Raw genomic sequence first — 18,657 nt, 5'->3', positions numbered from 1 at the left:
ACACCATGATCAAGTGGGGTTTATCCCAGGAATGCAAGGATTCTTCAACATAGGCAAATCAAACAATGTGATACACCATAGTAACAAATTGAAGGAGAAAAACCATATGATCATCTCAATAGATGCAGAGAAAGCTTTCGACAAAATTCAACACCCATTTATGATAAAAGCCCTGCAGAAAGTAGGCATAGAGGGAACTTTCCTCAACATAATAAAGGCCATATATGACAAACCCACAGCCAACATTGTCCTCAATGGTGAAAAACTGAAACCATTTCCACTAAGATCAGGAACAAGACAAGGTTGCCCACTCTCACCACTATTATTCAACATAGTTCTGGAAGTGTTAGCCACAGCAATCAGAGAAGACAAAGAAATAAAGGGAATCCAAATCGGAAAAGAAGAAGTAAAGCTGTCACTATTTGCAGATGACATGATACTATACATAGAGAATCCTAAAGATGCTACCAGAAAACTCCTAGAGCTAATCAATGAATTTGGTAAAGTAGCAGGATACAAAATAAATGCACAGAAATCTCTTGCATTTCTATACACTAATGATGAAAAATCTGAAAGTGAAATTAAGAAAACACTCCCGTTTACCATTGAAACAAAAAGAATAAAATATCTAGGAATAAACCTACCCAAGGAGACAAAAGACCTGTATGCAGAAAATTATAAGACACTGATGAAAGAAATTAAAGATGATACAAATAGATGGAGAGATATACCATGTTCCTGGATTGGAAGAATCAACATTGTGAAAATGACTCTACTACCCAAAGCAATCTACAGATTCAATGCAATCCCTATCAAACTACCACTGGCATTTTTCACAGAACTAGAACAAAAAATTTCACAATTTGTATGGAAACACAAAAGACCCCAAATAGCCAAAGCAATCTTGAGAACGAAAAATGGAGCTGGGGGAATCAGGCTCCCTGACTTCAGACTATATTACAAAGCTTCAGTAATCAAGACAGTCTGGTACTGGCACAAAAACAGAAATATAGATGAATGGAACAGGATAGAAAGCCCAGAGATAAACCCACACACATATGGTCACCTTATCTTTGATAAAGGAGGCAAGCATATACAGTGGAGAGAAGACAGCCTCTTCAATAAGTGGTGCTGGGAAAATTGGACAGATACATGTAAAAGTATGAAATTAGAACACTCCCTGACACTATGCACAGAAATAAACTCAAAATGGATTAAAGACCTAAGTGTAAGGGCAGACACTATCAAACTCTTAGAGGAAAACATAGGCAGAACACTCTATGACATACATCACAGCAAGATTCTGTTTGACCCAGCTCCCAGAGAAATGGAAATAAGAACACAAATAAACAAATGGGACCTAATGAAACTTAAAAGCTTTTGCACAGCAAAGGAAACCATAAACAAGACCAAAAGACAACCTTCAGAATGGGAGAAAATATTTGCAAATGAAGCAACTGACAAAGGACTAATCTCCAAGATTTACAAGCAGCTCACGCAGCTCAATAACAAAAAAACGAACAACCCAATCCAAAAATGGGCAGAAGACCTAAATAGACATTTCTCCAAAGAAGATACACAGATGGCCTACAGACATATGAAAGAATGCTCAACATCATTAATCATTAGAGAAATGCAAATCAAAACTACAATGAGATATCATCTCACACCGGTCAGAATGGCCATCATCAAAAAATCTAGAAACAATAAATGCTGGAGAGGGTGTGGAGGAAAGGGAACACTCTTGCACTGTTGGTGGGAATGTAAATTGATACAGCCACTATGGAGAACAGTATGGAGGTTCCTTAAAAAACTACAAATAGAACTACCATACGACCCAGCAATCCCACTACTGGGCATATACCCTGAGAAAACCATAGGTCAAAAAGAGTCATGTACCAAAATGTTCATTGCAGCTCTATTTACAATAGCCAGGACATGGAAGCAACCTAAATGTCCATCGACAGATGAATGGATAAAGAAGATGTGGGACATATATACAATGGAATATTACTCAGCCATAAAAAGAAATGAAATGGAGGTATTTGTAATGAGGTGGATGGAGTTAGAGTCTGTCATACAGAGTGAAGTAAGTCAGAAAGAGAAAAACAAATACAGTATGCTAATACATATATACGGAATCTAAGGGAAAAAAAAAAAAAAAAGGCCATGAAGAACCTAGTGGCAAGACGGGAATAAAGACACAGACCTACTAGAGAATGGACTTGAGGATATGGGGAGGGGGTGGGGTGAGATGTGACAGGGTAAGAGAGTGTCATGGACATATATACACTACCAAATGTAAAATAGATAACTAGTGGGAAGCAGCCGCATAGCACAGGGAGATCAGCTCGGTGCTTTGTGACCACCTAGAGGGGTGGGATGGGGAGGGTGGGAGGGAGGGAGATGCAAGAGGGAAGAGAAATGGGAACATATTGTATATGTATAACTGATTCACTTTGTTATAAAGCAGAAGCTAACACACCATTGTAAGGCAATTATACTTCAATAAAGATGTTTAAAAAAAAAAAAACCTCGGTGAAATATAATTGTACACCTTTTGTATGACTATAATCAAAAATCCAAGAGATAACAAGTGTTGGCAAGGACGTGGAGAGAAGAGAATCCTTGTGCTCTGTTTATGGGGATGTAAATTCATGCAGCCACTACAGAAAGCAGTATGGAGGGTCCGCAAAAAACTAAAATTGAACTATCATATGATCCAGAAATTCCACTTCCAGCTGTTTATCCAAAGGACATGAAAACACTAACTTGGAAAGATATATGCCCCCCCATATTTATCGCAGCATTATTTTCAATAGCCAAGATGTGGAAGCAACCTAAGTGTATATCAATGGATGAATGGGTAAAAATAAATGTGGCATATACGTGCAACGGAATATTATACAGCCATAAAAAGGAATAAATCTTACCATTTTTGACAACATGGATGGACCTTGAAAGGATTATGCTAAGTGAGACAAGTGAAACAGAGGAAGACAAATACTATATAATTTCACTTTTATGTGGAATCTGAAAAACAAACAAACAAACAAACAAACAAACTGAACCCATAGTTACAGAGAACAGATTGGTGGTTGCAGAGGCAGGGTGTAGGAGAGGCAAAATGGGTGAAGGTGGTCACAAGATACAATCTTCCAGTTAAGAAATTAATAAGCCCGGGGGATATAATATACAGCATGATTATTGTAGGTAATAACACTGTATTGTATATTTGAAAGTTGCTAAGATAGTAGATCTTAAAAGTTCTCATCACAAAAATAATTGAAAGTACGTGTGGTTATGGATGTTAACTTGACTTATTGTAATGATCATTTCACAATATATGGAAATATCAAATCATTCATCTAATATAAAGTTATATGTCAATTATATCTCAGTTTAAAAATATTTAAAAAAATTAAGTACTGACTATTAGAAAAAGAAGCATTACCACAAAGAAGTACAGGCCCAGATGGCTTCTCTGGTCAATTCCAGCAAACATTTGAGAAAGCAGTAATACCAATCTTAACCTCTTGCAGAATCCTTCTCAACTAATTTTATGATGTCAGCATAACCATGGTCCTAAACCATGAGAAAGGCCTTGCCAGAAAAAATGTTGTACACTAATATTCGTCAAGGTCATAGATGCAGAAATTCTCTACAAAATACTAGCAAACCAAATTTATGGATGTACAAAATCAATAGCATATTATAACTAAGGTGGGATTCAACAGAAGCTAATGTGTTCATGAAAGTGATTAATGTCTTTCTCCATATTAAAAGACATAAAGGGAAAGATTACATACTTTAATTGATACTTTTAAAACATTTAAAAAATAAATCATTTATTGTAAATTTGTAATGTAGGGAACTCTTTAATCTGATAGACGCTATCTGTAAAATGGAAAACCAGTGAAATATTGAATTATTTTAGTGTAATGTTAAAGGGGCGAAGGTGGGCACTATTAGAATTAAAAAGTGAATTTAGTAAAGTTAGAACTCAGTATAAATTGTCAGTTACATTTCTATATATTAGCAAAAAACAAACATAAAATAAAAATTTCTAAGTGAGTCTACTTATATTGGTATAATACAACATCATGTACCTAGGAATAATTCTAATGAAAGATATATAAACCTTTCCATAGAAAATTGAAAAGGATTTTGAAGGAAATTAAAGGTTGACCTAAAAAAAAGAGGGATATACAGTGTTGGAAGGCTGAGTATTATAAAGATGGCAGCTCTCTCCAAATTGATCTGTTGATCAATGCAATCTCAATCAAAATCTCAGCAGGTTTTCTTTTTGTGTGCATGAAAATTTATGTCTATTCTGATTATAGGAAATAGAGAGGGTCAATATTAACAAATATAATATTGAAGAAAAGAACAAAGTTGGGGCCTTTGGCTACCAGATATCAAAACTTATTCTGATGGAACAGTGGTTAGGATAGTGTGGTATTAGCACAGGCATAGAAAAATAGGCCAAAATAGAAGAGAGTTCATAGATAACTCCACATGTTAGTAACTTGATTTATGACAGAGGTGGCAATGCAGTACAGTGGAGGCAAGAATTATCTTTTTGTAAATGGTTCAAGGTCAACTGAACAGCTAAATGAGGGGGAAAATGAATCTGAATTCCCTCCCTATCACCATATACCCAGAAAACCAATACCAAACAGACTGAGGTCTCAGGTAAGAGTTAAGATAATAAATTTTCTCAAAAATAATGTAGAAGGATCTTTTCAGGACAAAAAGCACCAGCAATGAAGGAAAAGATGGAGAAATTGTACCAAAACTAAGAATGTCTGTCATCAGAGTTACCATTAAGAGATGGAAAGGACAGGACACAGACTGGGAGAGAATACTTGAAAAATATAAACAATTCTGGGAAATCAGTCCGAACAAAAATAGACAACCTAATAGTAAAAAATGGGTAAAAGACTTGAACAAATACTTCTTAACAGCAGATATATTCAAAATATCCAAAGCATATGGAAAAATGCTTCATCATAGTAGGCTTCAGAGAAATGCAGATGAAAACTGTGATGAGGTATTACTACACACCCACCAGAAGATCTAAAATTTAAAAGACTAGAAGTATTGGCAAGATGTGAATCAAGTGAAACTCATACACTCCTGATGACAGTTAAATGTATACCACTGCTTTAGAAATCTCTTTGGCAGTATCTACTATAGCTAAATATTTATAAATCCATGACCAAGGAATTCCACTCCTGGTATATACCCAATAGATATATATTCCTATATTCACCAAAAGATATATACAAGAATATTCACCGTAGAATTACTTGTAATAGCCCTAAGCAGGAAACAACCCAAATGTTCAACTGTTGAATGGATAAATAAATTGTGACATATTCATACCATGGAATATGATAAGCAGGGAAAATGAATTAATTACTGCTACATGCGACAATGTGAGAAATCTTACAAACCTAATGTCAGCTAAAGGAAGTAGATAAAAAGAGAACATAGTCTGTATTTCCAAATTAGAAAAGTAATTAATGGTGATAGAATAATAGTTAAGTTTGGAGAGAGCATGAAGGCAGCTTCTAGGTTGTAGGTTCTGTCCTGTTTTTAGATCTGGGTGATGATTACATGGGTTTATTTGCTAGTACAATTTTGTGAAGCTATATACTCATGATTTATATATTTTTCTGAATTTGTATTTATTAAAAATGTGGGCCCTCCAAATCATAGTTTTACTTTTAGAAAATTGAAACGACTTCATTATATTTTGAATCCTGGAACACAGTGTGCAAATTTTTCAAGTTTTACCCCCTAATCTTAATAATAAACAACATGTGTGGTGGAGAATTACTTATAGGGTAGAGTAGATTTTGTTTTTCACTTTTCTCTAATTTATTATTTTAAAAACCTTAGCAGGGTAATGTATGTATTAAATATTTCAATTACTTTTCTTATGTTATGCCTTGATATTAAAAACTTTATGTTGGATGTTTTATTGTTGTGTCGTAGTTATCTAGAAATTTATCTATGTGAAAAACCAGACATGCAGTTTGAATAACTGAAACTAAATAACATGTTCGATATCATAAGAATCTCTAGGTTCATTTTACATTCTCTTATCTTGACGTTAACACATTGTATTAGGTGGCACTTACCATAAGAAATAGGCTGGTGAATAATTCCAAATTAAATAGAGACTAAAAATCTGAAACAAAAGAAAAAAGATGATGTATCTTGGTTTTGGCATACATAGTAGAGCTTACGAGAGTGGGGATTTGAAGTTAAAGACCCAATTTCAAGATCAAGCTCCATCCTTTTTTTCCAACAACTTTGTTGTTGTTGTTGAGGAAAGTGTGTAGCACATTTATATGTCATTTGTTTCCTCATGTATAAAATGCAGTCAATAAGATTACATGTAAAGTGTTCAGCTCCAAGCCTGTCACATAGTAACTTCTTACTTATATGACCTATAGATTTAATAATAATAACATTCTTTACCTTAAACAGTAAAATAAGCAACTTGAAAGAAGCAACCAAACTCATTTTTATAGGTATGGAATAGTTCATGTTTTGTGCCCTAATTTATAACTTCTATATTAATTAAATATGTTTAAAATTATTAAAATATACTAATTAAATGTACATATTGATTAAAATATGAATACAAAAATGGAGATGTCATGTGAATGTTCCACCTTTCATATGATATAATTTATAATTAATTACTTTTGCATTATGTTCTTAACTTCTGTCCTCTCTGCTTAGTCAAGTTGCTATTTAAATGACTGTTTTATTTTCCTTAATGGAAATTGTGTTTTTATTTGAAAATAAGGTTGCTCATTTGTTGGTCTTAAATTTTTAATGCAGTTTCCTACAGATGGTAAAATATTTATTTTCTCTAAATTAATGGAATCAGTATGTTTTTTAAAAATCCCACATACTTGGATAAAAAATTATTGGAATAAGTACTCATTTGTCTTATATGCTTTATGGATTTGGTAACTGTTTAAATTATAAAATTGGTCAAGTTCATTGTGAGCTTTGTATTTCCCTTCCTTGATTAGCTTCATATAAATCATTCTCCACTGTTTGCAGGCATTTAATTAAATAATTCTTGTTAACATTCATAAGAGACGTGTCATGAAATTGCTCTACATCGCTTATGCATAATTACAACTTTATTGTACTTTATCCGTGTTTTAACTCTGTTGACCATTTGTCTTGTCTTCTATGTTTAGCTGAAAATTCACCCCCAGCACATGCTGTTGCTAAGCCTTTCTTTGGGTATTTGGATACTGAGTCTGTTATATTATTGCTAATTCTTGCTGCTTAAAAAAGTTTCACTTTTGTAATATAGATCATTAAAGAGCTTCTGTTACTAATTCTAGGAACTATGACTCTTGATTACAATTTCTCTTTCTTCTAGGAAAATCCCACAACACTTTATCTTTGCACTGATGCAAATGTGTGTGTGTGTGTATGTTTAACATTTTGATGTGAAAATAATGATGGGATAATAGAATGTCTTTGTTAATCATTGAAAAAGCATGGCATATCCTGGTTTCCTGATAAACATGAAAGGGAAATCATTTCACATTTCCTTAAGTTATTTTTCATGGAAGAGAATAAATATAAGAATTTGTCCTTTTAAAGGTAGAAAAGTGAATGATAATTATATTATACTGGACTTGACTAAATTGTTTCTCTGCCCCAGGATCTAAAGAAATAGATTCATCACTTTAATAGGTTCATGCTTAAAATGAGGACTTGAGCTTTGGATAACAGCTAAATATCTTGAAGACTTACAGTGAAAACCAGGGCTTTCCATTCAGTAAAGTGTTCTTTCTTAAGTAACAATGTGTTTGTAAATTCAGAGGTTGGGGGTAGGCTTAGAAGAGATTTTTCTGAAGACTAAATAAATTATTGATGAAGCCAAAATGCTCTGTTGTAAGTAATCTGTTGAATCTATTGAATCTCCCTGGGCCTTCAAAACAATCCCACCTGTATATTTAGGTTGATATTTTTATATCACTTTATAGCATTTAAAAAGTAATCACAATGTATATGCATCTTATGCACATTTCCTTCTTGAAGCTTGTTTACTAAGGAGTGGAGATTCTTAGTTATGGCGAAGTAGCATGAGCTTTGGACCTGATTAATGAATTTTCTAAAGAAAAAAAAATTGCAAGTAAACGTAAATGCGTGAAGAGTCTGAAGCAAACCTCAAGTTTCACTGACCCCCAATCATATGTGCTAAAGAAGGGAGGTTGGTTATGGAAACTTACCTTAGAGAGAGAGTATATCCCTCAGTGTTGAGATTTTTAAATTCTGATTGATTTGCTAGGAATCTTAGGGCCTTGCAGAGGCAGTCGTTGTTGACATATGGCTTTTTATTTGTTCTGTTTTACGCTTTGGATATAATTATATTCACTTAATTTTTAAAGAGTCATATAATGGTTATGAGACTAACATGCATTCATTAATAACTACATTTTAAACAATACTTGGATTCTGATGCAGCTTCAGAATTATTTGGCAAAGCATGCCTTTTGTTATACTGTGAACATTTATATAATGCTAGAAAGATTGGGCTAAGAGAAATTTTACTTCTATTTCATCAGAGATTTATAGTTATTTCTATAAATTATTGCTGTATTTCTAAACAGATCTTTTTCGTTAAATACATTTTTATAGTTAGAGGAGAATAGTGGTTCCTAAATCAAAGGCCTGTAGGTTTGAGAATTAGGTAAATGTTCACGTTTGCTTTTGAATATATTAGATTATTGTTATTTCATGTACCTGGTACATATTCAGCCTAATGCCTTTTGAAGTTCTGATTCCTAAATTAATTGAAAACGTTTGTTTGTTTGTTTGTTTGAGGAGATTAAATGTTATTAATTAAAAGTTTGGATACTGTTTCGTATCCTTCAGAATTGGAAGTAGGTTTTGGTGCAGGGACCACATTTCAATTTATTTAAATGACAGTAATTAAAACCTTGCTAGCTACTTATTTGTTTGCCTGTTACTATTTTGGCTTTTTCTTTCCACAGAAAGTTGATGTGAAAAAATGGGTATGTGTTTCCACGTATTTACAAAAAGATTGTGATATAAACGGGTGCATGTTTGCTGTTGCCTCTAATCTTTGTTTTGCTTCCTAGTGTGGCTGGTACTGAGAATTCAAAATAACTGCTCTGTTGTAATCAACACATATTTTACCAGTCTCCAGTTAGAACCTTTATAAGTTTCTAGTTTTCTTCTCCTGAAATGGAATCTATTAAAATATTCTCTATCCCTGGAACATTATAGTCTCTATGTAATCGGCTTTATCATTATGATAGGCTTCTGGTCAATGAGAAGGCTTTTATTATTAATATTGTGTATCTTTTACTGAAAAATCTTGACTGTTTAATCTTAGAATCCTACTGCTTAGCTCTCACATTTTTCCATGTGCTATAGAAAAAGCCTTTATACATAGTCATACAATCTTAAAAAGAAGGTGAATGAGAAAATATCATGAAGAAAGTTAACAGTTGCAGGATTCTGGAGGCTAATTTGGAGACCAACAGTGTGACAAAGTGTGTGATGTGGCCAAATTAAGTTACTATTCTTGGTCTCAGTTTCTTCAACTATTGAGAGAGAGGGAGGAAGGGAGGGAGGGAGGGGGACAGAGGGAAAGGGAAAGATCCTTCTAATTCTGAACTCCTTGTAATTCTGAATGGAAATTAGAGTTTCACCAACATTGATGTCCCCGATCCACTTTTTTCCCCAAGTGTGCAAAACAGTGAGGCCCTTCACTCTTGTGTTGTTTTGTTCTTATTTGCCCTGTGACTTAATATGATGAATCAGCAAATACTGGATTACCTGATGGCTTCATTTTACTTTCATTATTTTCCCTGATTCTGGGATGCAGTTCCCCTGAGGCAACACCTTGAGACTTTTGCTGTCTTTTCAGTAGCCTTTCACTTGTGTTTCCCAAACACTTGCCCTGTTTCCCAAACTTCTTTCAGCCCTTTATACTTAAGGAACGTTTTGTTTATTAAATTTACCATTTCCATGATGATGACACCCATGTATGGATTTTTAAGAGCTACTACTTCTATGTTATAACTCTGGAAATAATTTTAATTCATCATCTGTTTCTTCATAACTAAGCTATTATTAATTTTGTTCAACTCTTTCATTTTGAAATTTCCTCTCTTCTCTGCCTCTAGTTAAAATTCTGATCCGAATTCTTGTCTTGGGAATGGAAACCTGTTTCTAAGAACATGTGTTTCACCATTTTGTGCTCCTTCCCCAAGATTAGCCATCCTCAAAGAAGTCCCTGTCTCATCTTTTTATCCCTTCACTTCCCTTCCAGTATTCCTGTGCTGTATCCAAGTCAGTAGTTCTTGAGCCAACCACTCAAGCCACTTTAATTCCTTTGGAAATAGAATATTTAAATGAATAAACCCCCTTTCTACCACTGTCTAGAAGTATCCCCATTCTTTCCCCTGCATTTGGTTGCTTTTTTGAAGTGCCTTGCTATGTGGATTTTCTCCCTCTCATTTTCATAGGAATTTCTCATCTCAAAATTTATTCTTAGTAGGTTTATTTGCAAAGCTTTACCTTAGAGATTGCTTTCTAGTTCTGCGAAAGTATTGGAGGTAACATTGAGCTGACAGTAATGCAGTTTAGCTCTGTGACTCACTTCGTAACCTATGTCAGCTATTTGTGGGCATTCGTCTCCTTGTTTATAGAATTAGAATCTGGGCTAGCCCTTTCTGGTTCTAAAATATTACTGTTATGTTAATGATAAGACATATCAATGCTGAAATGTACCTTCACTGAGATATCATGTAGTGAAAATATCCAGCTGGATTTGCTCTAGGTAACTGATAATCACTATATGTATAGGTCTCAGTAAATTTTAGACTTGAGCTGTTTCTTTCTTTGAAGACCCGTGTAGGTCAAACCTTATGCGCTTGCCGTAAGGAGTTTGAAAGTCTACTGTCACAGGTAGAATTTGTTACCTTTTTCTGTTACTTGAAGGGTAACAGAAAACCGTTTAATCCCCTGCCTACCTACCTTCTCTGGGGGCTCATTCTCCTGTGTGCCCTGGGTTAAATTACGATGGGTTCTATGTTTTCTCATAGACAATGAAACACCGCCCGCCCCCAGCCATTTCAAGTCACACAAGTCTCATTTCAGTAATTAAAATACCCAGTCCTGTGTAGTGGAGCACGCTTGATGTTAATTCTAGTTAAGGGTCTGGGACAGCTCAGGCCTCTCCCGGCAGGAGCCTGGAGGGGGTGGGGGGTAGGGAGGAATCTGCATCTCACTGCCCTCTGCCAGTTTCCACACACACACACACACACACACACACACACGCACGCACGCACGCGCGCGCGCCTGCGCATTGCCTGCGGCTTCTGACCCTCTCAGGGTGTCCTGGCAAGGAGAAGAGGAAAGTTGGCAGGCAAGTCTTCTTTGATGAACCTGTCATTCATCGGGCTGGTCAGGTGTTTTCAGCTTTCTCTCTGGGTAGTTGGGAGGTGACTGGTGGAGACTCCGTCACCGGAAACCTCTGAGCTGGGTTTCTCTTGCTGCATCCACATGCCCCGTCCTCTAGCTGATCAGTGGTGATTACTTCCTCATCCCTGGTCTCTTGGTGGCATTGGAGACAGTCCCAGGCTGGCTCCGTCTAGTGTGGCCCCCATTTGCTCTTGGCAGTGTGGTCACTTCCCAGTTGTCACGTTACTCTGCTGGGACACAGGTATCCCTGAAGCCACCCTCTCTAGGCTTGAGCTGAGGGCAAGCTCTGGGGAAACAGAACTCCAAGCCAACCAACACCTCTCTCTAAGAAACCACCTCTTTGCTCTCCAACCTCTCCTGATAGACTGGAGCTGGGGGCCAGCTTAGGGCAGCAGTTGGATTTTCAGCCACCTGCTTTGGTGTCCCTGTCTGGGTGGTATCACAGTGTGGTTTGGAATATGAGAGTATTTGCCATTACCTTGTTCTGAAACAGGTGTTCTATTTCAACACCCCGTTATATTTGCTTGTCTACAGAACACAGGTGACAACCCTAGATTGAGACTTTTAGAAGCCTTATAAAACTTAAATATATTGAAAATTAGATTTGCTTCTTTATAAATTTTCTCATAGCATCATTCTGGAAACTTCATCACACATCAGTCAATCTCTCTCTCTCTCCCCCCTCCTCCTCCCTTCCTTCCACTCTCTAGCTGTTTTCCAGTGTCTCTTTGAGCACCTTTGGGCATTTGTGTTTAATCAAGAGCTCATTGAGTAATCAAATGCTGCTCTTCGTACTTCAAGAGAGAATAACATTTGTGAGTTCTGGATTAAAACGTGATGAATTGTTATTTCCATCTACTCCACCCTCAGCCCTTTAGCCCCCTAACCTCTAGCATTGGTTTCTAACACGGAGGCCTGGGATTGCAGTCATGGATGGAGCTGGGGACAATAAAGGGATGGAAAACATTGTCATATTGTTGTATATGAAGCATTGTCTGTAGACCAAATGATGTCTCATACATATTAAAACATATGTTGATGCTGTTGGAATTATTAAAATACAAAATCCTTTCAAATGTTTATAACTGAGAGTAGTTTTAATAATGCATTTTTTCGTGCAGCTACTATGATGTGAGGGTCTATGAAGTGCTCTCATGTTATCAAGATTCAATCATGTTTGAAATGGTTTTGAAAAAAATATACAGAATCTTCTATATCCTGATAAAGACAATTTTTTCTAGGTAGGTGGTGCTCTGAGTATAGGGCAGGCTTTATAGGTCCTCAGGTCATTATGATCCACATACTCTCCGTCGAGATCAGTTTGTTGGTTTTTGATTGAGAGAAAGGTGGGAAAGGAAGAAAGCCCTCAATAGCTTTTCTACTTCATGTTTTAAGCATTCATGCAGCTCAGTGATTTATAAATGTGTCACAGAGATAAAAGATGAGGATTTATAGCAGCTTATCAGAATTGTTTATTTTCCTTTACCCTTCTAAAGAAGAACTGGATAATTATATATACATCTATATGTCAGACCCTTACACATGAGAGAAAAGACAGTCCATTTAGACACTATCTGTACAGAGTTGTTGATAGGTTGAAAAAGACAACAGTTGCTCCCAATCTGCCCCCAAATTATACTGAATTCTTAAAAAAAAAAATACCAGCATGCGCATATAACTAGCTGCCAGTGATGGTCATTAATATGAGTAATGCAAGAGCATTGCCATGGGCTGTATCATTATATGTATAATTGCTTTTTCATGGGCTAAAGGCGGAACCCTCTTTTAGATGCTTTCTGGGCCTACCCTCAACATGTCTGTCAATCAGTGCAGTCTTGAGTATTTTCAGTGGGGAAGTCTTAGAAAGTTAAGCATTTACATAGGATATCTTCATCATAAGAGAAACTGTTGAGGTTTTTCACAAAGATATACCCACATATGGTATTAGATAGTATATATTGATATATGTTTGGAACTTGGAATTGTTAATCTTAAATTTCTTTTGCCCTCTAAAATTCTGGGGGAGCATGGTTAATTTTAAAAAAGCCACCAACAAACCCAAGTCTCTAGTGGTGAAATATTTTTTCCTTTTCTCAACATAATGAAATTTACCACATGTATCCTCACTCACAAAGGAGAGAAGACCAGCTGGAGGATTATGGAGAATCCTAGCATCTTGATACAAGGAGAAAAAAGATGACAAAAGAGGCTTAAATCTCATGGATATTTGGTGTGCAGAGTAGGGCATTTCACTGCCTCAGTGGAAACTTCATGTTAGGACTCCAGAGGCAAAATTTTGCCCTAGTCTGTCAGATTGTCCTATTTGATAATTCTTTTTTAAGTAGCCCCAAAATGTTTATTTTGGTGCTTTGTTACTATTTCCTTATCTATATAATTTTTAAGAAGACATTTCACCAAAGGTTCTTTTAAAACTTCTTAGAAAGGTCCATTTATAGAGGAATTAATTTTTGTAATCAGTTGTCATTTCACAAACCTGAAATAACAGTGGAAAAAAATCCAAGTTTGAACTGAAAGGCAAAATTATGGTAGAGGAGGTTTGTACATCACCTCAATTTCTGTATCTTTCTTTGTACCAGTAACAGATGGAATATAATTATACAGTCTCTTGATGTCTGATGTTTGATTATAATTTTCAGACTAAAGTATTGCTATTTGATTTGTTTTTCTACTCATAATTATTTGCATATGCTAAGAAAATCCCTTAGGGCTTTCAGATCTACTAGATCAAGTGACATATGCTTATAAACCAAAGAATTCTACTTCTTTTTACCATCCATTAGATTCCCAGGGCCATCTTTGTTTGAGTTAGAACATAAGGATTGCTGTTTCTCTTCCTGGTTTTCATGTTAGTCTAGCATAATGGGGGGGGGGGTGCTTACGTCCCCAGCTCTTGCTCACATTTGAAGCTTCGTCTGAGTTGTCCATTCTGAAGTAATTCACCTAAACCTGGGACACTGAATTACTGCCACTTGCAGTTTTACCCTAAAGAACTAAAATTTCCCACTTTTGTGTTTCTGTGTTGATTGATTATCATGCCCAAATTTCTTCTAAGACAGAAAGCACCATGCCTGGACTCTGTCTTTATTATTATCCATCTCTGTATCTTGTCTAATGAAATTTTAGCTCTTAAATAATTGATTTCCTTTATTAAACTTATTGTAAGCATAAAAATGATAATGCTTTACACCTAAATTGAGGCTGTTTCAATATTTATCTTCATGCATGAGTTTCTTTTCTCTTCCTATCACATCACCAGCTTGTAAAGGATTTTAATTTTCGTTCTTTTTCTGTTGCTCTTTATCATACTTAAGCAGTGTTTACGTTGAGATTAAAATAATATATTTTTCCTTTATATATTAATGTATTTTGACTTCTTCTTTGCCCTTGAATGATCCCTTTTGAATATCTTCTAATGTAATAAGCCAAATAGATGGACCAATAGATGATTTGTACAAAAAGTTAATGTCAGTAATGCCACAAATAATCTTTCATGTTCCTGATTGTCTTTTGAAAATAATGTGTGTCTGTCACATCTGCTCTTCTTTCTCATTCTATAGATGGCCATCTTAGTTTTTGCTAATTTACAGTATTCATTTTATTTTATCCTGTATGCAGATTACTCTTCTCTGTGACTTGCTCATCCTGTATTCACACACAACTAAAAATTATGAAGAGCAGACCTCAGTAGCTAAATGACGTTTTTTTCCTGTTTTCTACAATTCTAAAGTAGTTCAACCTAGGTAACTGACAAAATCAGGCTGAAGACATTTCTGAAAGAAAAATCTCTAAAACCTAAATCAGTTAAAAACCCAAAAATCTCATGAAGAAAGTATCTATTATAAACCATTTTCTGTAGCAAAATTTTGGATTTTTGTTTTTCTTTGAATTAAGGCTTAAATGATTTTCCCTAATGCCTCAGTCATATCTGCTTCACTAGTGATCACAGGTAGGCGTGTGATTGGTCAGTATCAACATGGAGTAAAGTTCCTTGATACCATTTACCACGGATATTAGCTACAAAAATGTAACTACACAGCCTGTATTTTCTAAGCTGAGAATGAAACGGTTCTTTACAGTTTTTCCTTAACATTATAATATTGAAAATGAAAAAAATCAATCATAATAGAATTGCCAGTTAGTAATATACATATATTACTATGTATGTATGTTTCAGGGAAACAAGTGTGGTATTTAACATCTATGTTAGAAAACTTTCCCTTGCTGTTTTCTTTAAAACTAATGTGGATGTGTGTATTTTTTCTTCTGTAGGACTTACATGTATGTACCTGACAACTAAATTCAGCCCTAAGTTTGGAAACATAATATCATTTTTCCTTCTTTGCTCTTTTTCATCTGTTTACCTCTCCCAGGAGTAAGAAGTCAAAGAAACTTTATGGGTCTAAAGAAAAAGGAAGGAATATATCGATATGTACATATTATGTTTGATATGTGCATATTATGTTTTGTAGGAGAAAAAAAGCTGTTATAATGTAAATCATGAGAAGTGGCTGAGTCAAGAGAAAAAGAGAAAAGTTTTGTGGTTTTTCTTTGAAATTCACATATCACAATATGTAGTATCTAAGGAATTGCTTTTGTCATTTTTGCATGAAATAACGGGCAGCTCATCACAGCATATTAATGGATGGTCTACCGTACCTGTTTCTAATCCACTACTTCTACTTAAGTTAGTTGGGTTGCTGTTTATATTACTGCATTTTTATGCAACAGATGAGATGAAAAAATTTTTAAAGCATTGTCAGAGTACAATTTTAAGATTATACCTGTTTTTGGGTGCTTAAATATGCTGTAAATTGAATCACGCATTAAAGTCAAGTAGCATGTTTTCACAGAAAAGAAAGAACTAATGTAAAAGCATTCTAAAAAAGAGTTTTGCTTGCTACACCTTTTCTCTAGCATGTAGTTGATATTAAGTTTTGTTATGACAACACAGTGAATGTTTTTTTGTTTATTGTTCATGTAACTCCATTTAGAATGGTGGAGTCTAAAAATAAGATCTTTTAAAATGTCTTTGAAATAATGTATATTTAATATTTTCTCTCTTTTCCTTATGCCCCTACAGAAATTCATGATGAAGGTAAGGCATTGGATCATCTGCTGTATATGTAATACTTTGTATGTTTTTTGTTTGGTTACTCATGTTTAATTTTTGAATTCATGGCACTTTTCTTCACATTTTAAAGTTTTTAAAAATTAAATCAAAACTTTTAAATTTCAGTAAATACATCCCATGTTTACATTTATTGACATTTGACATCTTTGGATCCTATTGTGACATACTAAGTCTTACTTAGCCAACATTAGGAATTTCTCCCATTGAAACAGATTTTTTTCTGTCGTTCTCCATCTAGAGTTTTCACTGTGGGGATTATATTGGCTGTTTTGTGTTTATGCACTGTTGCACGAATACAATAGGAAATTCATACACTGGAAAATTAGAAGAGGCACCAAGAAGCTCCTAGTGAACTACTTACTCCAGGAGATGTGAAAATAATTCGACTTCTTTTTATTCCTCAATCAAATTAGAAAAACAAAAAGGTTTTAAGAGAGACAAACTAAAAGAGAAGAGTAAAATCCATCTTCATGTCATTGAAGGACACATGTAGGGAAAGGAGAGGAACAGCAGAATGTCATTATTTGAGACAAAAAGTAGAAATGTTTTGTTTCATTTTTATATACCTGCTACATTTCTCATGTAACATTCATGAAATTTAATTTTTATCCTAAAAACTGAGCAAAATTGTGTAGAGAAATTGATTGTGTTCAGGTAATGAAGGCTTAATATATTTAAAAATTTCAAAAGAATATCATTTCAAAAGATATAAACTCTGAAAAGTGTGAAATCAAAATTCTGGATATAGATTTAAAAGGTTGCTTAGAAGAAAAGGAAGCAAAGGATTCATTTTCTGTGGAGTTACATTCATATTTGACAAAACTCTGAACCAGGAGCGTTGCACCGACACATGGACCTATTCGTTAACATTAAGAATTTGACAGTTTGGATAGGGTGACAGAGCAGAACACTTATTTGAAGTCCCTATCAACAAGGACCCAAAACATTTTCCAAAATTTCAAATGATTCCAGCCATTATTTTTCAGTGGAAACTATTGTTATTACCTTGGGAAGCGAGGACATGAACTGCTCAATGAGGCAGATCACGAAACAAGGGATTTGGTTGGGAAAATGTTATCAACCGCAGAAAACACGAGTATGTTCTCTCTTTGCAAATATTAATAAATAATGAAGGGGACTTCCCTGGCGGTCCAGTGGTTAAGACTCTGCAGGGGGGCACAGGGGGCACAGGTTCGACCCCTGGTAGGGGAACTAAGATACTACATGCCGCGCGGCGAGGCTAAATAAATAAATAATGAAATTGGGTTTGATTTTTTAAAAATTAGCAGTTTTGCTTGCTAAATCTGCATTTACTGTACTCATTTTATCATCTCACTCCTATTCAAATCCTTTGTCTATGCCATTTCTGTGGTTCCTTGGAGAACGGTAAATGGCTTAGTTCCTGAAGCATGTACCTCAAGCTCTTTCATGAGAGCAGATTTATATAAAAATTAATGCAAATAGAAAAATGATGTCCATTTGGTTTAAACCAGGTGGTGTACCTGAAGTAATTTAATTAAGCTCTGACTTCTTTTAACCGCAAGGCCAGAAACCCAATGACTTATTTTCATACCTGCATTGGATCATCTGGAAAGGTTAGAATTTGACTAAGCGAGGGCCTATGCATTAAACTATAGTAATTTAAACCAATTACAAGGAAAAGGATGCTAAATTTTCTTCAGCTTTTTCACTTTTCAATCGTGACTTGCTTTGGTTTTCAGACCTGGACACACATCGTTAGAACCTCCTAGAACCAGCCAGATGCTTCCTTGTCGCAGGTGGTCATTTCTGCTGGTGGCACTGAGCAGTGATCAGTTAGTCCTGTCCTAGGCCTGGTCTGTTCCCTCTGGAGACCTTTGGTTAAAGACACCCTCACAAGTTAGCCATCTAATGCCAAGTGGCTGTCTCGACAGTGGTCAGCTGGATTTGTCAGATGTATTTATTTTGCGCTGAAGCCAGATTTCTCATTAATTATTTTACTCATCCTTTGAACCTGTTAT

At 35.2% G+C, this 18,657-nt stretch overlaps 1 protein-coding gene across 1 annotated transcript in view; it reads left to right on the top strand.

The window, feature by feature from the left end:
* RYR2 (ryanodine receptor 2) overlaps nucleotides 1-18,657 on the top strand; it is a 535,211-nt gene that overhangs the window by 86,841 nt on the left and 429,713 nt on the right. The window contains exons 4-5 of the mRNA XM_068548931.1: nucleotides 9,049-9,065; nucleotides 16,607-16,621. Coding sequence (XP_068405032.1) covers nucleotides 9,049-9,065; nucleotides 16,607-16,621 — 32 coding nt within the window. The remainder of the gene's footprint in view (nucleotides 1-9,048; nucleotides 9,066-16,606; nucleotides 16,622-18,657) is intronic.

The sequence above is a fragment of the Eschrichtius robustus genome, chromosome 7, assembly GCF_028021215.1.
Source record: "Eschrichtius robustus isolate mEscRob2 chromosome 7, mEscRob2.pri, whole genome shotgun sequence".
NCBI classification, from domain to species: domain Eukaryota; kingdom Metazoa; phylum Chordata; class Mammalia; order Artiodactyla; family Eschrichtiidae; genus Eschrichtius; species Eschrichtius robustus.
This window is presented reverse-complemented; position numbering and strand designations above follow the sequence as displayed.